This window comes from Malaclemys terrapin, chromosome 10, assembly GCF_027887155.1.
Source record: "Malaclemys terrapin pileata isolate rMalTer1 chromosome 10, rMalTer1.hap1, whole genome shotgun sequence".
NCBI lineage: Eukaryota > Metazoa > Chordata > Testudines > Emydidae > Malaclemys > Malaclemys terrapin.
The window spans coordinates 85,988,778-86,010,268 of record NC_071514.1 but is presented as its reverse complement, the minus strand read 5'-3'; the positions used below and the strand labels follow the sequence as shown (position 1 = coordinate 86,010,268).

Here is a 21,491-nt window from a genome sequence, read left to right as displayed (position 1 = left end):
GCTTTTTCCTCTGAGCCAAGAACCACTTTCATCTGTCTCAGGGGCACCACGCGGCTGAGAGCCAAGAAAGTGTCACCTGATTATTTATTTTCCTCTGACATTCAGGATGGTAGGCGGCTGGAAAATAAACTGGAGCCTACGCCTGCCCCACAAGGGTTCCTTAACAGTGTAGGTGTTTGTTTTCACAGCTTGCTATCTCAAACTGTATTTCAGCTTCACAATTCTGTGTCGGACTGAACTCAGCCAGCTGGGAGTTGCTCTGCCTGAAGCTGGTTATGGCTCAAATGGCATCTGTCCTCTGAAAGGGTTGTGAAAGAGACGACGTGATTTTAGTTACCGAGGGCCTTTCATTCCAAGCGCTTCCCTCACTAGACTGTGCATGCAAAGACCTGGCTTTACTGAAATGCTGCCACTTAGAGGGCAGCAGCTGTTTAACAAACCGTCCTATGCATGGGGTTTAGGACAGGAGGTGAAGGAAGCAGGCTTCCTGCAACTTCCGGGGGAACTTAGAGAAGTGGAATAGCATGAGCCCTAAGGGATGTTAGCTAAGGCATGTATGCCAGCATTCCTACCCCAAGGCCTGAAACGAAAAAGATTGGCAGCAGCTGTCCTACCTCTGACATGTTTTGTTTGTAGCAGTCTGCCTTGCGGCACGTGGGATTAAATCTTTAGCTCATGCATAGCTGGATCAGCACAATCTATACCGACTGTTCCCTAGTAGCAGGGAAGCTGCACGTGCTGTCAGGGCTGGCTCTAGGTTTTTTGCCGCCCCAGGCAACAAATAAATAAATAAACCTCTGAGAGCGCAACTGCCGAAGTGCCTCCTGGAATGCGCCCCTGGAATTGTGCCACCCCAAGCACGTGCTTGGTTCACTGGTGCCTAGAGCCCGTCCTGCGTGCTGCACCTAAAATGGTCCTCGTAAGTCAGTGCCTGCTTAAAAGCCCCTGTTATCAGGACCAGCGCTGGGTATATGGCGTGGTTACTTCAAGGGTCCCACCGTGCATTGGTACAACCACTGTTTGCGGTGGCTCCAACATGATGCCACTGCCTCACCACTCTTGCTTCCTTTAGATGTTGGTGTTTTCCTTGGAAGTTTCCTGCCCACTGCCTCCGCTTAGCATCTGAGATTACATCCGAGGGAAGTACGGGGGTTTGATCAACTCATTGTGTAACTGCCATTGACTTCAGTGAAGGGATAATCAGGTTCTAGGAGTGTTTTAGGTTCGGCTCTGTCAGGGTCTGCAAGGAGGAAGCTATCTGATACGTGGGCAGACCATCCCCCCAGGCCTGCTGCTCCCTGCTCCACTATCCTAGTCCAACACCCCCCTGCGCTCCACCTCAATATACTCCCAACAGCCCCCTCACCTCTCTGCCCTTGGCCTCAGGATGCTATCGAGCTGATGGCAGCCTTCAATTTAGTTCTAATATGACCAGAAAATGTATTTTCAACACCAGCATGTTGTGTGAATCTGTATTACAGACACATTTGAGGGTCTGGATGGCTCTGGTAATGGTTGAGAGTGGACATTATGTATTTTGTATGTACTGGTCTGTGTATGTTCTCTCATAATACAAGAGTGAGGGGATTTCAGATTGAAAGGCAACCAATTTCAAATGGATAGAAATAAATACTTTTGACACACTACAAAATTAACCTGTGGAATCCATTTCCACAAGCTAGAGGAGGTGAATAATGCAAGGGGATTTTAAAGAATGAGTGGGGGTGTACATGGATAGCTAATCTCAACCACTGTTCCGTTAGACACGATACACTTCAGGACTTTAACTCCTCACACTTTGTGGGATAAACTAACCTGAAGTTTGGAAATAAACTTCCCCCTGGGCAGGTTATTCTGTAGCTGTCCGCTAGGGGGTTTCTTGCACCTTCCTTGGAAGCATCTATGGACTGGTGACCCCTTTCATATAGCAAGCCTCTGAATGCGACCTCCCTAATAAATTAAAAACGCTTCTTTATATATTTAATACCATTATAAATGCTGGCGGCAAAGCGGGCTTTGGGGTGCAGGCTGACAGCTCGCAACCCCCCAGATAACCTTGCAACCCCCTGAGGGGTCCCGACCCCCAGTTTGAGAACCCCTGATCTAGTGCTAGCCAGTGTTGGGTACCGGAAGCTCGACCCAGGGGCAACTTGGTACAGCGATGCCTACATTCCAGGGGAGAGCAGACAACCTTGTCTGTAGTTGGTTTCACCACCTTAACTAAAGGGGTGATTTTTAAATTGATTGAATTAAACTGAAACAAAACCTTGTGTGGACACTTTAAATTTGATTTAAACGTTGGTTTATAGCAATTTAACTCAACTCAATGCCCACACAGGGTTTTGCACCAGTTTCATACAATTGGATTTTAAACAGATTTAGAGTTGAACTAGTGCAATTCTGAACAGAGCCAAAGCCTACCCTACCAGTGGCATGAAACGTCTACCACCGTCACAGCTGAGACTGCCAGCAGGCTCTGGGTGCTAATTGTGATGTGCACGCTTGGTGCTGCACTGAGATCCCCACTGAACAGCCATCAGACAATAGCAATTTTCAGTCTCCTGGACCCTGGTCCACTTTTGGATTGGCAACACCTGTAGGTGGAAGAGTTCACAGCCCACTGTCAAACCCCTGAGTTGTTCCATGTTAGTTGAAGCTTCCGTTTGCAAAACCTAATGTCTGTTCCTGTTGGCATTAGTTCTTTAGGGAGAGGCCTTTGCTGTAGCAGAATGTGAGGTAAATGCTAAGCTCCCCACCAAGATACTAGATTGCTAGTGTGTGTCTCGTGTTGCATTGAAGAGGGTTTTTTGCTGTGGACAGTGTGTGCTGCTCCTGAAGCCCTAGCTCCCAGAATCAAGTGACTATCTCCTTTTTGAACAGGTAAGTTTCTAGTCCTTTGGATTGTAAATAACATCTTGAAAAATGTGACCTGTGACCTGAACACACCCTAATGCCGCACACTAGAAGGCAAATAAAAATCTCCACACTTACATTTCAAATCATGATGTTGGGAGCCTGATTTATGATTTTCAAATGGCTGCATTTGCCATTTCTGTGCATCTTAACCTGCATTTGGAGTCTGCTCTTTGCATGTATTGGGGCCATCTAACGGGGTTTTGTATCTAGGCGTTTCTACAGAGTGGCAGAGACCTTGACCCACACCGTGTGATTTCTGTGGGGGACGTTTGCACAACGTGTATGCGGCTTGCATGTGTTTGTGTGTTTTTTTCACAGTGCAAAAGCCTGGTTTTTATGGGCGAGGGGTGTGGTTCCCTCGCATTGTGTTTGTTTGGGTTGTGGAGTGTCTGTCTAATGTGCAGTGGTCTCTTTGCCTAGTGTGTTGTGTGGCTCTGCCTGGTTGTGGATGGCACTGTACCTGTTCTGTAGAATGTGTGTGTTGTGGTGTGTGTGGTGAGATTCATTCTGGGGCAGTGGAGGGTGCATTTGAGGGGATTGTGGATGAGGGGCTTAGGTGCATTGGGGTGGGGCTGTTTATGGAAGGGAGTTCGGAGGGGCTGTTGGGGGGGGTGGGGAGGGGCGAGGCAGTGCGGAGTTTGTGGGGCCTGGGGGCGAGGTTTGGGGTGCCCCGGGGCGGGCCTGGGGGCGGGGTTTGTGGTGCCCCGGGGCGGGTCTGGGGGCGGGGTTTGGGGTGCCCGGGGGCGGGGCAGTGCGGGTCTGGGGGTCTGGGGTCTGGGTTTGGGGTGCCCCGGGGCGGGGCAGTGCGGGTCTGGGGGCGGGGTTTGGGGTGCCCGGGGCGGGGTTCGGGGTGCCCGGGGCGGGGCTGGGGGCGGGGTTTGGGGTGCCCGGGGCGGGGCTGGGGGCGGGGTTTGGGGTGCCCCGGGGGGGCTGCGCTGCGCTGTGTCCGCGGTTCCGTGCCCGGTGCCGCCGCGGCGGGGGCCAGGGCCAGGGCCAGGGCGGGGGGTTTCCTGCCGCCGGCTCCAGGCAGCGGCCGCCTCCGCGCTCCCGGCAGCCGGCGCCGAGCGCTCCGCCCGCGGGCAGCATGGGCAGCCTCCTCCCGCTCCTGGCGCTGCTGGGCGCGGCGGGTGAGAGCCGGGCCGGCTCCGGGGACCGTCGCTCGCCCCCCGGCCGGGCTGCTGCTCGGCCCGGGGCGTGGGGCTCGCAGGGCTGCGGGGGGCTCAGCTCGGGGCCCGGCCCGGCCCCGCCTCTGCAGGGCGGCTTGGTCCGGGGATGCTCCCGCAGCGAGGGGGTGTCTGGCACACAGGGGTGGTGCCCCCTGGGAGCCTGGTCCGGGGGATGCTCCTGCAGCGAGGGGGCGGCTGGCACCCATGGGTGGTGCCCCCTGGGAGCCTGGTCCGGGGGATGCTCCTGCAGCGAGGGGGCGGCTGGCACCCATGGGTGGTGCCCGGGAGCCTGGTCCGGGGATTCTCCCGCAGCGAGGGGGTGGCTGGCACCCATGGGTGGTGCCCGGGAGCCTGGTCCGGGGATGCTCCCGCAGCGAGGGGGTGGCTGGCACCCATGGGTGGTGCCCGGGAGCCTGGTCCGGGGATGCTCCCGCAGCGAGGGGGTGGCTGGCACCCCTGGGTGGTGCCCCCCGGGAGCCAGAAGCCTTTGACCAAGACTTGATTTTCGCTTCTAGGGGGTGCCGGCTCTTTGGAGGAACGTGAGAGCTGTGGAGGCGTCATAGACGTGACCAGAGCAGCTAATGGGACCATCCACTTACCAGCAGCCAAGGGCCCTCCGGCACCCAGCAGAACCTGCACCTGGGTGATAGCAGCGCTGCCCTCCGAGGAAGTACGCCTGGAAATCAAAGCCCCGGAGGCGGCTGCTCATCCCAACCTCAGTGTGCGCTTTGAAGGTAGCCCAGGGGAAGGGGCCGGCAGGGAGGGGCCCGTGGACATTGCCCACAGCTTTCTTCTGAAGGGACAGGGCAGAACCGTGATCAGAGGGAGCCTGGATTCCAGTCTCACTTTCACTTACTGGGGTAAGAACCATTCAGAGACTCTGGAGCCGTTGCCACTTGGCCCCACCTTTCTACTGCACACAGGCTGAGCACGTGCAAGGCACCGCAATGCCAGTCCCTGCCCTGAGGAGCAAACCGGCTACAGCAAGGGTGTAAGAGTGAATGTCACTGTGGGGGTGTGGTGCTAGTGGGGAGGCAGGTGCTTTGTGATTGTGGACAAGAGGGAGGTGAATGCAGAACTCTGTTGTCTGCAGGAGACAGCTGCATTGGTTTAGCTGGGTGTGATTTTAAAGCTGACTTAGGTAAACCAGTGCCAAAGGCCATGTGGACACTTATTCCGGTTCAAATCAGGTTTCTCTCTGTTTAGGCTTCGGTTTAAACTAACCAGCACAAGTCACCCTTAAACAGCAATAAGGGAACGCCCAGAGGGATATGTACTGGTTTAACTAAAGCCATTTACAAACCAGTGTGACTTAAACGGGTGCAACTTTCTTTGTGTAGACAAAGCCTGACCTATAGTGAAGCCTGTGCTGCATGCAGTGTGCTAGACTGTGTGAACGGGGAGAAGGAATTGACTTCAAAAGAACATTCTCGGCTGTAGCCTGCGGGTTTCATGTTAGATTTCAGCTCTGTCCTTTCACAGGCTAAATAATAATAGCATAGACCCGCACTCCACCTATCCTGGTATCTTGCTTCTGGCAGTGGCCAGTACCACATGCTTCAGAGGAAATGGCAAGAAATGCTGCAAAAGGCAGTTATGTGCCCAGGGAGAGATTATTTGCCCTGAGAGAAAATTTCCTGTAATCTGTCCCCAGGGAGAGTGTCTGATTCCTGTTGTTTCTGAGAAAAATTGTTGCAGACTCGTGCCGAAAGTCCCTGCTTTTATTTGGTGTGTTTGGGAAATACGGACGCTGACTTTCATTGCAGTAAATGTCAATCAGTGTGTCTGCTTTGGCTTGAGCTCTGCACATGGGCTGTGCAAAATGCCGTCACAGACATGCTTCCCGTGATGCCCTGTGAGCGAATAGGCATGTAGCCTGCACTCATCAGGTGATCTAGGCCCCATCTTTTGTATGGTGCGATTGTATCATTTGTGTGTGTTACATGGGCGCGTTAGCTCGTTATCTGAATGAAATGGGGGACATGGAGTTTATTTGGATAAATGGGAGTGTTCCGTGTCAGTGAGGCTATCCCCACCATGTGACCTACAGTCAGGTAACGCAGGAGTTTGGGTTCAGAGGTTTCTGTTATTTATTCATGCAAATACAGGCGGTAGTTTTGGTGAGTTCCAGCTGGATTTTGAACCAAGCCTCAGGTTTTCCTTTCACAGGAAATGGCTTTCTATGAAACCAGATGCTGCAAAGAGTTAAATTCCCAAGTGACTGGTTGCATAAAGCAAAGGAGCGACAGAAAAAGGACTTTTTGCACATTGAAAAATGGCTCGATTGGTTTTTGGGCAAAGAAACGCCCTGAGCTGCTGGGGTGGTGAGAGCCGGGGGAGGGGTCTTGGGTTTGCAGAAATTAAGTAGTTAGGAAAACAGAGAGAGACCAGGGGGCTATTCTGGCCACTGTACAACGATATTCTTCTGTATTTATCTAATGCTGATAATGTGCTCACTGCCAATGCTTGGCTCAGACTGCACAATCGTCACCTCCTTTGAGCTGGAATCTGTCACAGCCCCGGGCAGAACTTGAATTAGGAAAGCCTTGCAGGTAGAACAAACCAGCGCCCCTGTCCTGCCAGCACTAGTGCCGGTGTCTGGTTTTACCCCCGTGGGGTGACGGGAGTGCGCCAGTGAAGCCAGACCAACACTCGTGTTGCTTGTGCCCAACAGAAGACAGGTGACCCAAGTTACTGGTAAAGGCTAATGAGCTGGCGCTGGGGCGGCGCGAATTCGGGAATTGCTTCCCATTGGCCAGGATGAGGGGGTGGCACTTGAAAGCGCTTGGATTGCTTGAGAGGAAAATGGGAACATTTGAATGGCCCAGCAGCCTCGTTTTGGGGTGCAACCCCCAGCTTGGGAACGGCTGCACTAAGCATTATTGCATCCAGAGCATGTTGCCACCCAGGTCTCTCCTGCTGCAGCATGATTTCAGTGTGGGGAGCTGCATCGCCCTCCCCACTAGTGCTGCCTGGCTCTGGATTCCTGTTGCAGTCCCTAGTCAAAGCTGCCCCCCCGCCCCCCCCAGCTGGGTCACGAGGCAGGGTGCACTCGGGCCTTTCCTCGGTCATGCCCCTTGTTCCTTCCGGTGCTGAGAGGCGCTTGGCCAGAGTCTGCTCCCGCCACAGCGAACGTGTCTCCTTGCCAGGACCGCTAGTGCTTATATCATCCTCCAGACCGCACCGCGCGCCCCAGACCCATCGCCATAGCAATACGGCTGCTCTGGGCTGGGGGTAGGTGGACACCCAGCTTGGCTTGGCTTTGTTCTCTTGGAGATTTGAGCTTTGGCAGGGAAGGGCTTGTTAATAATTGGCCAATGTGAGTACTTTTTGAGGCTTGGGAGACGAGGCCTTTATGCAGCGCTCTCCATGTGGCAAATACCGCAGCGCGCTCTGCGGCGTGTGAACAATACACGCGGGTTGGGTTTTGTCTGTCTCAGCCAGAGAGGCAGCGCCCGTCCCGCGTCCCATGCCCGTCAGCGTTTCGACATCGGGAGCTTGTCGGGTCTCGGTCGGGGAGGTGAGTGCGTGAGTCCCCCTTGTCACTCTGGTGTCCCAGGCCCCATCGTGGCCTGCTTGTTTGGTTATTAAAAGGAAGGCACTTGAGCGCTTGCATGGCCCACATCCTGGCCAGCCCTGCTTGGGGGAGTGCCCCTCAGAGCCTGGCAGGCCGAGACACCGCGCTGGGGTGCCACCATGTGGGGCACGTCGGCCAGCACTGCCTCTGATGGGCTGGTGTGTGTTACCTGGCCTGCCTCCAGCGCATCCTGGGCTGTTACAGATGCAGCTGGGTGCAGAGCTCTCTGTGCTGTCTCGCGGGAGGGGACCCAGGGTATGAGCTGTGCCCGCTCTCTCTCTCTCCTCCCAGTGGTTGTGGATTGGTGTGCTCGGTTGGCCCTTTGCTGCTCCGTGGTGGGATCGGCACAGACCTGTCTCTGCCCTGGGAACTCAACGGGGGAACGCTGCCGGACAGGTAAAGGCTCTGCCTGGGCGCTAGGTGATGGGGCAAGGGGGAAGTCGCAGGGAGCCAGGCGGGTTCTGATTCTAGGGAACCTTATTCTCACCCCTGGAGCTGGGTGAGATGGTCCCGCTCTCCCTGGGAGGGGGTTGGATGCTCCCTCCAGTCACCCCGCCCCACCTCATGCTAGTCGTGTCAGTCAGCCAGCCCGAAAGGCTGGTCCGGCCTTTCCATGTGCATTTCCCACCTCTCGGCCGGGTTCGTCTCCTGACCGGGGCCCAGGCAGAGTGTGCAGAGGCCCCTGGGCTGGGGCTGGGTTTTCTCCTGTTCCTCTCCCCTATCCCGGAGCTGAGGCCCAGAGAGCTGTAGGGCCGTATGGGCATGGTGAGATCCAGCTCCCTCCTGGGTATATGGGGCATCGCTGGGTTCTGCTCTCTCTGGACTCAGCCCCGCTGGGAGATGGGGAACGCAGCATTGGTATAGCCTGACTCAGCGTTCGCAGCTCAGACCTTCCCGGCTTCCCGGCCTGCCCTGCTCTGTGCCCCTCGCTGCACTCAGGGGCTGTGTGGCCGAGCGGAGTATGGAACATTTCCAGCCCGTGGCAGCTGCGCTCTGCAGACCTTCCCCAGCGACTCATCCCGTGTGCCCCGGGAGGTGGGGCCAGGCCTGAGTCCCCACCTTACAGAGAGGGGAATTGCCTTGCCCCAGGTGTCGCAGCGAGTCACTCTCAGGCCGGGGGCAGGCTGAGAACCCAGGAGTCCTGACTCCAAGCCTGGGGCTAGTAAAAGCATTTCAGTCCCCCCTTGAGCTCATAGCTCTGCCTCAACTGTCTCCCTGTCGTTGCCTCTCTCCACTCAGGTGTGGATGCCCTGGAGTCTCTGCGGGAAGGTGTTGGGCAGGTGGCGTCACGAGAGGCCACGGAGAAGCTGAGGGGGGCTGTGTTATCTGGAGCTGCCGAGCGTCTCCGCAGCCCCAGCACCGCGGCCCCGGGCACTCGCCCTAGCCTTGCTCCCCACCAGAGCCCTGCGGCCTGGCCTGCTGGCTCTGCAGAGAGCCCTGGAGAGGCGCTGAGTAACGCTGCCCCTGTGCCCCGAGGGGCGTGGCTGGGCAGGCGGAGGAACGGGCCCCTGGCTCAGGAGGGAGCCACCGCTGAGCGTGTGGAGCCACCGGCCACTACAGCAGCTGCTGAGCACGGGGACAAAACCCGCGACCCGGGAGTGCGTATGCGTCCGTCTGCTGCAGGAAAGGGGACGCCGGCTGGAAGCACCGGCAGCCCCTGGTTCTCTGCAGCGTCACAGTTCAAGGCAGCAAATCCCACGTCGGTGCCTCTCCCTGGGACAGTCCCTCTGGGAAACTTGAGGGCAAAAGATCTCACTTCCCTGGGGGGCAGCAGCTCCGATATAAAGTCACCCACGGTGTTTCCTGGCTCTGCCGCCCGGGAGACGGTTTCATGGGACCAGGCACCTTCCAGCACCTCTGCAGTAACGGAGCCAGTGTACCCCAGTGGAGAGAGCGCGCTCACGACAGGGCCCTCGGACCCGGAGCCGTGGAGCATGGAAACGCCGGATGTTGCTCTCGCCCTGAGTAAAGCCAGGGCGGAGACCAGCCGGGGCAGTGCTGCGGGTGCACAGACGCCAGTAACCTCCGCGCCCGTGGCCAGCCCTGCTCCCGGGGCAAGCGCAGGGGACAATGGGGCCCACTTTGGAGGAGGGATGTGGGGGCTGGGGACGGCACACAGGGAAGCTGCCGTTACTGCGGAGTTGGACTTCACTGACCTGGGCCTAGGAGCCAGGCTGCGGAGCCCCACGGAGGGCTCTGGCATCCTGCTGCAAGGACAGACGGAGCTCGCCATGCGCGCTGCAGCCTCCACACCGGGCGACTCTCTGGAAACCAGCCAGACACCTGCTCTGCAGTCAGACGGCCGGGAGAGTCTGACCTGGCGGCCGGGGGGCAAAGCTAAGCCAGCCCCAGAGACCAGCGGGACCCCAATGCGCACCCCAGACAGCGGCCTGACAGAGCCGCTCGCCACAACAGCTCGCTCTGCTCCAGGACTCCATTCCAGCACCCATCGCATGGTGCCCCTGGGAAGCCCCAGGCCTGGGGAGGGCCTGGGCCATACGCTGGTGGAGGCTGGCTCTGAGGAGTCGCCAGGGCGCAGAGGTGTCGATGGAGTCCCAGAAAACATGGACTTGTCTCTCTCCAGTGAGGCGCGCACAGAGGGGGACCCTCGGGCAGCGTCCTGGGCCGAGTCACTCCCCGGGGTGTCCCCAGACAGGACACCAAGTGCCTATGCTGGGACCCCAAGGCCATTGGGCCACCTCACAGCACCTGCCCCATCCCCTGGCTCAGCCCAGCCCCCAGCGCCAGCTGAGCAGCTCAGCAGGGGGGCCGATGTCTCTCACCCCACAGCTCCTGGCCAGGAGAACGGGGGTCTCAGTGAGTGCGCCCCAGAGCCCAGCTCGTCAACAGCAGCCCCAGCCCTGGAGCGGCTATCGAGTGACTTCCAGACTCTCGCCTGGCTCCCCAAAACCCCTGCTGAGAGGTCTCGAGTGCCTGGCACAGGGGAGCCCCGCAGCACGGTCCCAGCCGTGCCCGGTACGGCTGTGTCTGTGGGCACATCCTCCCAGCCTCCTGTCGCCCACACTCCCGGGGCCAAGCAGCTCTCCCTGGCTCCTGCCCCAGTCGGGGCAGTGACGTCTCAGGAGGGAGTGTTCCCAGGAGCCTCCAGCGGGGAAGCCGTGCCCCGTGGCCCTAGCACCATGCGAGCCATCACTCCTCTGGGCTTTCAGCCTCCGCCAGCCAGCCAGCCTGCTGGAGTGGAGACACCGGCAGCCACTCTGCAGAGAGGTTCCACAGCGCTCAGCCCGACAGAGCCCCCTGACCCCCCCAGGACTGGGCTGAGTTCCCCATTCCCCTTAGAGAAGGATGTTTCGGGGTCTGCTGCCCTGGGACTCGCAGAGCTCAGCTTGGCCACCACCCCGTCTCCATCGTGGGACACGGCGACCACTAATGCCACAGTGGCAACGTCCTCGTGGGCATCTGCAAGGAGGGGAGGGACCGAGAGGCTGGGCCAGCGGGCAACGGCCCCCCTGGCCTGGGCTGCGCAGGCTGGGTCTGAACCGGGGAATTCCAGCCAAGCCCCTGATGCAACACCCCCGAGCGGGGCTGGGGGGAGCTTTCCGAGCAGCAGCACCGGGGCCCTGTTCAGCCCCACGCCCCCCATCCCAGAGCTGCTACTAACCTCTGAGAGCGCTGGGTCCCCAGCTGGCAGCAGGAGTCCCTGGCCCCCCCTGGCAGCCACCCCAAGGGCATGGGGTGCAGAGGTTACGGATCCCGTGAGCAGTGCCAGGATGAATGTCTCCTTTGCCAGCACGCAGCTCAAGGCAGCGATGACCGATGGGCAGCCGCCGCCTGTCACCACCAAGGGTGCCCGTGGCAGGGCACAGAACGTGTTCGTTGTGGAAGACCAGCCTCCTCGTCTCAAAGGTCAGTCGGGCAGAGCCTCCCCTGGATTTCTGCGCTGCTGTCTGGGCAGGGACGTCCCTCAGGGGAGAGGGACGGGGTGTCGCGTGCAGTCAGGGGTGCAGCTGGTGCAGTCCAAATGCAGCATACTGGGAAAGCTGGATGAACGGGGTAGCGGGTTCTCTGGCCTAGGCACAGCCAGTGTGGGGCCCTGGGCCGGTCAGGCCAGTGCCCCTGACACCATGTCAGCCCCTCTGCTGGGAGCTCCCCCCCATGCCATGCTGCTCAGGCCCCCGCTGCAATCGTGCCATGGTGCCCACTCGGGGATGTGGTTCTGCCGTGTGAGGCGACCCCAGAGCAGGGCACGGGTGTTTGCTCCCAGTGATGCTGAGCCATGCTGAGGGCACACTCCGGCTGTCCACGGGGATCCCTCAGGGTCCAGCTGGGACAGCCCCTCTTGTAGCAAATAGGGGTCTGGAGCTCGCGAGGCCTTTGGGGTGAGTGCAGCCCTGGCACAGCTCTGCAGACTCGCTGTGCGTCCTGGCTCCATGCCCGGGCGCCTGCGCCGCGCTCTCCATCGCTTCCCCACGTCTTCCCTCCCTGTTGTCCCAAGCTCGGTGTTTGGTGCCAGTCTGAACCGGGGCGCTGCTCCTGTGCAGGGCTGGCCGGGGCGTGGACTGAGCACAGAGCAGTAACCATTTCCCCGATGGTGTCTCGTCTCACAGCGACCCTTCTCCGCGTGCCCTGTGAACTCGCGCTGGAGATGGAATTCGTTAGCGCCTTCCAGATTCCCGCGTCGCATGCGCATCGCAGCCTGGTGCAGCGTTTCAATGAGACAGTGAGTCCGGGGGGCGCTGGGCCGGGCGGGGCTGTCGCACGGGCGCTGACCTGGCGGTTAATGGTGGTAGTGCGGCAGGGCAGGGAGCACGCTGCCCAGTGACCATTGCCATAGGAGGCTGTGGGCTCAGACACCGGGGTCCCCTGCAGCTGGGGCCAATTATCTCGTCACAAAGCGCCTCCTCCCTGTTTCCCTGCACAGGTGGCGCCCCTCTTTGCGGCTGTGCCGGGATTCCAGCGCCTGGAAGTGACGCGGATCAGGTAGGAGTGTGCCCGGCAGCCCAGCTCCTGTCTGTGTGCAGGGGTCCGGGCAGCAACCCCCGCACGGGTGGGGAGAGGGAAGTGCACAGCTCGGGCTTCGGCTTGTCCTGTGTTGCCGTCACACTGTTGTGACTTTGGGTCAGAGCCTGGGCGTCCCCTGCGCGCACACACACACACATGCGCGCACACACACACACAAACACACACGGTCAGACCCTGATCCTGCAGCTGGAGGAGGAGCAGGGGTAGCTGGGAGGCAGTGCAGCCCCCCCCTTACTCGGCTAGGGACCGGCTGCTCCCGAGGCTTGGCTCTGACCCGTCTCTCTGGCTCCTGCCCCAGGAGAGGCAGCGTGGTGCTGGAATACGATGCCCTCTTCGCTGTGGAGCGGCTGCATGGGCAGGTGCAGAGCTTGGGAGCCCTTTTAAACCAGACGGTGCTGTCGGGCGCCACCCGCTCGGGTCTCCACGTCGCCAGTGCCCCCGTGCTGTGGAACGTGGTCCTGGGTGAGTCGCTCGGGGTGCGTGGCAGCAGGGCATAGAGATGCTGCCAAGGCCTGGGCATGGGCATGGGGCTTCACTGGCTTCTGTGTCTTCCCCCCCAGCCCTCCTGCCATGGCTCCGTTTGCTCCCCTCCCCGCCCAATCGTGGTGTGCCCCACCCCCAACTGCAGCCCCTTGCACCCTCCAGGCCCTCACCATCCCTTCAGCACTGTGCACAACCCCCGCCCCCACGCGTCTCAGCACGCCTTGGAATGGCTTCTCATTCTGGGAGCTGCCCTGGGGACCTCGCAGGCAGTGCGTGTTGTGCCCCAGACCTGCTGGCTGCCGCCCCCCATGCAGCCAGGCTGGCTCTGCAGGGCTGCGGGCGCAGGCAGGGAGTGCCATGGCCTTGCTGGGGCAAGCAGGGGCCGTTTCTGCGGCCGCGTTCTGGGGGAAGCTGCTCTCTCGCGCTGATGCTTCGCTAGCAGCTCCTCGCAGAGCAGAGCGCCCCCCCGTGCAGGTGGGCCTGGTGGAGGAAAGGAGCTTGGCGAGCCTGTGGCAGAGAGAGAAGCTGAGGCCAGGGGACTGGCTCTGTGCCCTCTGGCTCCTCTGGGAAGGTGGGGGTTGGGGGCAGGGTGTTGCAGCTCTCTAGACTGTCTGTCTGTCTGTCTGTCTGCAGAGAGGCAGCTGGACCTGTGCACGGTGCTCTTCTCGTGCCACGCCGGCTTTGAGTGCATCAGCAGTGGGGCCGGCAATGCCAGCTGCACGTCCGTGTGCCACAGAGACTACTGCAGAAACCATGGCATCTGCACGCACCCGCGTGACCACGAGCCCGTGTGCCAGTGAGTATCACGCTGGGGGCAGCCCCCTCTCAGGGCCCAGCACGCGCTAGGCTGGGGTAGGGCACCCCACGGCAGTGCGTGGAGAAGAAACGAGATTCTGGTCTGGGCCCCGGTGTGGAGGAGCCTGACGTGAATAACGGGGGCTCTCGGTCACTGCTGGGGTGAGAGTCCATGGGCAGGCGCCGCCCCCTCTGCCCAGCTCCCGATGCCCTGCGCACCCAGTGTCCCAGACTGCATCCTCCCTGGCTGGCAGCAGCAGGGAGGGGAGCCCCGAGGGTCTGGCATGGCCGGGCACTGTGACGTGGAGGGATGATGAGGGGCAGTGAATGGGCAAGAGGGGGACCTGGGGCCTGTGTGCTGGGGAGCAGAGCCTGCCCCTCTGACCGTCTCCCGCGGTGCTGCAGGTGCCCCACTGGCAGTGACTACTGGTTCATGGGCCCACGCTGCGATTACAAGGTGACCCAGCAGACCCTGCTGGGCGTGGCCGGTGGGGTGCTGCTGACCGTGGCCCTGCTGGGCGTTGCCGTCGCCTGCCTGGTGGTCCGGAGGTTCAAGGCGCTGCTCCTGGAGGCCAGGGTTGATCAGACCAAAAGCAGGTGAGGAAGCGTGGCCGGGCAGGGCCCAGGGCCGGGCGGGGCCAGAGCCCGCTAAGGAGCCTCTCCCCTTTTGGGCCCCGGGTTGGTGGGGGCCATGTGAGGCTGGTGCCCCTCAGCGAGAGCCAGGGGGGCCTGAGTCCCCTTTGCCCTCCTGGGGGGCCGGGAGCCTGCACAGTACGGAGGATGGTTCAGCCCCACGCGCTGGCTGTCGCCCTGCGGCTCTACCTGGCCTGAGCCCCCAGCTCCCACACGCTGGGGTAGACAGTGGCTAGTCCCAGCCGCCTCCTGGGGATTGGGGGCAGGGCTGGGAAATCCCCTCTGAGCCAGCTGGCCCCGTGTGCCTGCTGTGTGGGGAGTGTTGTGCTGGGCACAGAGGGACGTGCCCCAGCCCTGCTGAGCCCTTGGCGAAGTTTTTGTTCTCACGAGGCTAATCAGTCACGTGTTTTCCTGGAGCCCCCAGCTGCATTGACCCCCCCCTCTCCCCCCAGCCACTTCCCTGTGCCTTCCACACCCTCCTGGAAACACCATGTACCCCCACCCGGGGGCGCTGCCTCAACCGACACCTCTGTGCACCCCCCAGGCTGGGTCTCGGCACCCAGGGAACCATGCACCGTCCTGCCCCTTCAGGGTGCTATGCCCACCTGTCCCCCACTTCCTACCTGGGACACTCTTAGGGAGTCTTGTCCCCAAGTACTATGGACACCACGTCTCCAGCCTCCCCTGCCCCCCAGTGGGGCACCTCGCCTCTGCTTGTACACAGATTCCCTCTGCCCCTGCCCAGCATGCTCCCTCCCGCCCCGCAGTTCCCCCTGGTTTGTGCCGGAGGTTTTGCCTGCTTGCCAGGCTCCGCGCGGCTCCTCCTGCCAGGCTGGGCCTGCGCTGTTGGCTCCCTGCTGGAGCGTTGTTCGGGGGGGGCAGTTGGAGAATGGGCGCGATCCCGGTGCTCCGTGGGGCGGGAGGTTGAGGCTGTTCTGTTGGACAGTGGCTGCTCTGGGCCGGGAGCTGGTTGCGGAGTTGCAGGAAGGCGGGGGCGGGGTCCGGACTCGCCCCTTTGACTGGGGCAGGGTGTGGGAAGCTCCCGGGCCCCTATCCCCAATGTCACTCGCTGAGGTGACCTTGAGGATTGTGGACAAGGGAACGGGGCTGGGCCTGCTCTGAGTCCTGCCCAGGCAAACACTCTGTGGGGCTGCTCGCCGTTCCCAGACTGGGGAGGGAAGAGGGGAGCACGAGCCCCCCTCCACTCAGGGTGATCTCCCAGCCACTGGCACCCTGAGCTCTGCGTGCTGGGGAGCCTCGCAAGAGGCTTCATGACCAGTATGTGCTATTGGGGCTCACTGACCGAGGGGCCTGGCCCAGCCTAGTGGGGCCTGGGCGAGTGGCTCTGCTGATGCACCTCCATCCTGACCCACAGCTCCCTGTATCCCAGCCCTGCCGCTCCCCCCCGCCATCCTGACCCACAGATGCCCCTGTGCCTACACATAGCTCTGACAATGCCACACCCTAAGTCTCAACCCGCTGGCCCGTTATCCCAGCCCTGCCTCTTTCTCTCCCCATCCTGTCCTGCAGCGCCCTATTCCCCCATGTTCCACCTGTGCCTCCCCACTCTGCCCCCAAACCTGATCCACAGCCCCCCCCCCCCCCCCAGCTCTGCCTCAACCCACAGGCCTGTTATCCCAGCCCTGGGCTCTGCCCCCCGCTCAGCTGAGTCTGAACCCTGAGGCAGGACAATGGCTGGTCTGGCTGAGGTGTTGCTGGAACTAGCTCCCTGCTTCGGCTGCCCAGAGGGGTCAGTGCGAGGTGATGGGGGGGCTGAGTGCCGTTGGTGCCTCTGCAGCCAGCCTCGTTTCCTGCGGTGTGAGAGTGATCTCTCCCCAGGGCTCCCTTCTAGGGACAGGCAAGGAGCAGGAGGCTGCGGAAGCTCCAGCGGAAATCCGGCTCGGGAGGAATTTGGGTCTTAACGAGAGCGGAGCCATTGTTCTGGGCCTTGTGCGAGGGCTGGGCTGCACCGCTATCAACGTGCTGTCCATCAGCCATTGCCAGGGGTCGCCTGGCTTCTGAGCCGTGGTGGGGGAGTGCAGAGGGGCCTGGCTACCGGCTGCTCTGGGGGACTTTTTTAGCGCAGAGAGGAAATGAATCAGAGGGACATGACAAATGTTTACAGACGAAAGAATGTCACTGGGATGTTCAGGGACACGCAAGAGTGGGAAATTCAAAACTGAAGAAAAAGGAACAACTTGGCCTACCACGCATAGTGAGCCTGTGGACCTCACTGGCACAAGAGATTGAGGTCCTGAGCACAGCAGGAGTGAAAGGAGTGTTCGAGAGAGAATGAAAATATTCAGCATTAAAAAATAATAAAATAACCCCTATAAAGTTTTGGCAGGGATATAAAACCTCCGCCTCCCCATTGCAAACGCAGGCGGGATGAAGGTGCGTCTCCTACGGCCACCATCCAGTAGCGTTGCCCTGCAGTTCGTCTCTGCACCAGCTGGCATTAGGTGGGGTTGGCGACAGGGCACCAAAGCCGCTGACCTCTGGCTCTGATGTAGCATGGCCTGAAAGGCAGCAGCGTGGCTCTCGCATAGTGCCACGCTGGGTTGGAGCGCCCCCTCCCCAGGCAGCATGGGGGGGAGCGGGGTTTGGCGCCAGAGAGGAGGCAATCAGTGATTTTTTTAACTGAAGCTGCCAGCAAGTGGTCCAGTGAGTGCATCCAGGACGGGGGATGGACACATTTAAAAAAAAAGAATGGCCGGGGGGGGGCGGGATGGAGGCTAGTGCAGCTGGAGGGCTTCTGTGAGTGGCAGGGCCTCAGCGCTCTGGGGTGGACCCAAAGCAGCAGCTGTGAAGAATGTCGCCCAGTGACGTTCCCGGGCAGGGGGCCCTGAATGGGTGGGAACAGGCCTGGCCGTTACATCGATCCCTGCGGCCAGCTCTGGGCAGCCCCTGGAGGAAGGCTGAGCTGCTGCGGCCCGGCACTGCTCACCTCAAACACCCCCCGGCTTTGGCCTCAGACCTGGAGGCCCGGGCAAGGGGATGGCTGGGGGGGGCAGCAGCTGCCGGATGATGCTGGGGGGAACGTCCAGCCTCACGCCCTGTGACGAGGGAGCTGGGCAGGCCGCAGCGTGTGGGTGGGGCAGGGCTGCAGCCTCCTTGTCTGTGCAGGCAGGAGGCCAGCAGCGGGTATATGCCCAACACCTTTCCCTGCCCCCAAGTGGAAGTATCCTTATGAGCCCCTCTCTGTGACACTAACAACCCTCCTCCCCCCGCAAGCACATTTGTACCCCTGGGCAGCAGCGTAAACAAGTCCCGCGTGTCCCCGGGCCCGGCCTCTGAGCCAGCATGTGTGCTGGAAGGTGTGAGGCTGGGGGGGTAACAGGGGACTGAATCCTCCATGCTCCGTGTGCAAAGGGCAAGGACCCACCGCCCAAGAGCAAGAGGCAGGCTGCTGGAAGACACTCTAAAGCCCCCGCTGCGCGGCATCACCACCATGCTGGAAGGCAAACCAACCCCGTTCCTCTCGCAGCGCAGCCGGCAGCACTGCTGGTGCACAGCCTGTGGCGATTGGTCAGTGTTGTACCCAGCCTGGCGAAGGCCGGTTGGCTAGTGCTGCCCTCTCTGTAGTGTGACATGCCTCAGTGCTCCACTGACCTGCCTGGTCTTCTTCAGTAAGGGGGGAGGGGGAACTTGTTCCCAAGGAAACAAACCACAACAGCAGCAGGCCACTTGCCATCTGAGGTTATTTGTCCTTACAGCCCGTGCCCCACCCCAGGATAGAGGGTGTGTGAGACTTGGCGTAGCGGGGAAACGCTTGCCAAAGTGCCTGGCGAGGACACACTGCTGCAGGAAGCAGAGGGGAATAGTGGGGCTGGGGAGGGAGTTAAAAGGCAGATGTTTCTGCAGGCAGTGCTAGGGCCCCAGAGTTCAGCTTTCACTGACCCATGTTTACTTCAATGGCTTGGAAAAAAACTTCAGCTACAGAACTGTTTTCTGCCCGGCGCAAGCAGAGTTACCCACTACCAGCCACCAGGAGGTTACTGGCGTGAATGGCAGTGGACTTGTTACAGCGCAAGGATCTGCCTTTGTTGGGTGTCATGCAAAATACTTCCTTGGGCTTTAACTAGGGCCCTGGCCCCATCATTAGCTCCGCATTAGACTTGGGGGGAGGGAGGGTGTTTATTAACACTGGGCAGAGCCTGCTCACTCAGTAGATGTGGGATAAGCATCTTACCACCCCAAGCTGCAGCCCAACAGGTGTGCAGGGAGCATTGTGCACAGTTCACAAACTGTTTGGAGGCCACGCAGCAGCCGAAAACCTGCTCCTGGCAGATAAAAGCCCTTCCCTTTCCTTTTAAACTGGTGCCAGAGACTGGAACCCCTGGGCTGGCAGGTAGATGCAGCCGCCTTCGGGCTTGTCTGCCCAGCTTCTGCTTAACCCACGTGGAAGTGGGGTTAAGAAAGCAGGAACACGGCACTCTTATTCCAGAACAAGAATGTCCATGCATGGGCTTGGTCGGAAACAGCTTGTGTGCTTCACAGTCACACCGCGTGACGTGCAGCCAAGCCCTTACGTCCCTTTGCTGCCCTTTCTCCCAGGACTAGACACCACTTTAAACAGTACCAAGCACATCATGCGGCAGAGTTCTCACTTTCTCCTGTGCAGCTCAGCTCGGCACAGTCTGTATAGTGAAAAGCTGCCTTATGGGAGCGGCTGTTAAGGCCCTGCGCTAAAATGACTGGCTTGTACCAGTGATCCACGAGCGTTGCTTTGGGAACTGCTCTAGTCCATCCTGCCTTGTTCTTGCAGCTACCGACGGTTTTGTCGCCTTGATGACGTGTCAGCTCACTACTGGTCTCACTCTTGGCTCGCCTCTGCTAATTCTTTGGACAACCCAGCTTTCAGCAACTCGGAGGAGCTGCTCCACTTACAGATGCTAGACAACACTTGTTGCAGCTGTAAGGATGACACTGTGATCGCAGACAGCTACCAGCAGCGCACCACACCCATCAGCACAGTGTGCAGGCCCAGGTAACTTTGAGCATCAGTATGTTCTGCTCCACTATTGGTTTAGGAAAATGCACGTTTTAAGCAGGCGTAGGAGAGTCGAGGATTCCCTCTGTTATGGTCTATTGCCGTGGGGAGAAGCTTACTTGGATGCCAGTGTTGAGGGATGTTAGGGGCACCAGAAGCACATGACTGGAATAGCAGAGATGAGTTGATTTCAGAGCATGCAAGAGCCCTTCACCTATGGCTGCTTTCCAGCTGCACCACTATAGTGGTTTTCACTAAGGCCTGGGCTGCACTTAAGTTCTGGCAGCAAAGCTAGGTCAGCTAGGAGCACATGTAACCCACACAGCGCCTGGGGGTGGGGCTCTGTCCCATCTAGTGGCACCAAGACCACTTAGAGATAAAATGACTGCTACAGCTGTAGCTAACAGCCAGTTGGCTTGCAGCTCATGCAGTAGAGACTCATGCCCTAAGCTCGAGAGGTCCGGGTTTGATGCTGCCGATGGCTGGGGTCTGTCTGTTACCCATGGAAACAAATCACACCTCTTACGTGACACAGCTGGGCTGCAACAGGGGATTCAGGGAGCCTGGGGCAAAGCAGGGGAGTGGCCATAAAAAAAGGCACCCCCCACTGCGGTGCTTGTATTCACTGGGTGGCGCTCCGAGTCTGCGGCGGGGGGTTCTTCACTCGCTCTGTCTCTTCGGCAGCACTGAAGGGCCCCCCGCCGCCGAAGACCCGGACTGCTGCCGGGCGAGTAAAAATTAATAAAGGGATTCTTGGCCAGGGCCCCTGTGGGGCCGGGGGCAAATTGCCCCACCCTCTGGGCAGCCCTGTGCTGCCAAATGCCCTAGTGTAGCTGCAAATATACAATTTAAAAAACCCTTTTATTGGTATTACTTATTGTATGGGGAACTGGTTTAAAAACTTTTGCTGTATTTAAGTAGCATCTCCCCTCGAGGGGTTTGCTCATGTCTCTCTACCAGCCAACTTTTTAAATGTAGTCAAGGCCGTGTGTTTGCTATGGAATCTACAGGGGAGGAAGGAGGGAGGGTTGGGCCAGGCCAGTTGGCTCTGGTTAAAGGGACAGCAGACAGCAGGGCCCTCACAAAGCATGTGCATAGGGGGAAATGAGTTCAGCAGCAGTTTTTGAGAAGTCATACTTGTTCTTGGCAGAGATTTGTTGATCTGACACCCAGGGCCATGGTTTGGTTTTAAACTCCAGTTGACAGCTTCAGGCCCCTGTTCACTCGCAGCACCGTGTCAGCCGAGCTACGGGCCCCACTGCCCTAAACCCTGAGCAGTTTTTGGGGGTGGGGGAGATCTCACAGGAAAGGGCAGAATTTAAATGTGTCAAGGATCAGCAGCTGGCCTTGCCTCTGGCATAGGGCCCATACCTCCTGCAGGCCAGAAAAGGCTTATTTAGGGAATTGGCCATCAAGCTTTAAACAACTTTCCACTGTTATTGCTTGTTTTGAGCTCACAACAGGGCACTAACCAGAAAAGTGTGTAATCGGCTTCCAGGGGTGTGAATGGAAAAAGGAATGAAGTAAGTTTCCAATTTCAGAAATAAACTGCTATCTGTAAGATAACAGCCCCTCTCCCTCCTGAGGGGGTTCTGGCTGCAGAGAGATCGGACACTGTGGGTCTCCATCAACCCGTGTGCCTGCTTTGTCACTGCTTTTAAATAGTCTCCGCCAGGGAAAAGTAGTGATGTTTTTTAAAGCCTGAGAATTAGTTTTATCCCTTTCTGCCCCACGTCATTTCCCATGGGTGAAACTGATCCCTGCCCGTCCCCGTGCAGTCATTCCTGGGATACATGCAGAGGGGTAGGCCACCTGCAAGTCTAGAGCTTCCGTTAGCTTTTGGAAGTGCTGGATTCATCTGTTCAGAACCCTCCAGCTGTCCAGGACTAGGGTATTTTTAATGGCGTGCTCTAATTGGTCCCCTGGAGACTTCACTGGCCAAACA

General features: G+C 59.3%; 1 protein-coding gene across 1 annotated transcript in view; it reads left to right on the top strand.

Moving 5' to 3' along the window:
* Window positions 1-3,964: 3,964 nt before the first annotated feature.
* The window catches only part of LOC128844833 (mucin-19-like), a 20,251-nt gene continuing 2,724 nt past the window's right edge, over window positions 3,965-21,491 (top strand). The window contains exons 1-10 of the mRNA XM_054042865.1: window positions 3,965-4,043; window positions 4,598-4,942; window positions 7,951-8,055; window positions 8,899-11,526; window positions 12,228-12,340; window positions 12,542-12,600; window positions 12,941-13,104; window positions 13,759-13,921; window positions 14,326-14,517; window positions 19,322-19,543. Of these exons, the coding sequence (XP_053898840.1) occupies window positions 4,001-4,043; window positions 4,598-4,942; window positions 7,951-8,055; window positions 8,899-11,526; window positions 12,228-12,340; window positions 12,542-12,600; window positions 12,941-13,104; window positions 13,759-13,921; window positions 14,326-14,517; window positions 19,322-19,543 (4,034 nt within the window). The 5' untranslated portion in view covers window positions 3,965-4,000. The remainder of the gene's footprint in view (window positions 4,044-4,597; window positions 4,943-7,950; window positions 8,056-8,898; window positions 11,527-12,227; window positions 12,341-12,541; window positions 12,601-12,940; window positions 13,105-13,758; window positions 13,922-14,325; window positions 14,518-19,321; window positions 19,544-21,491) is intronic.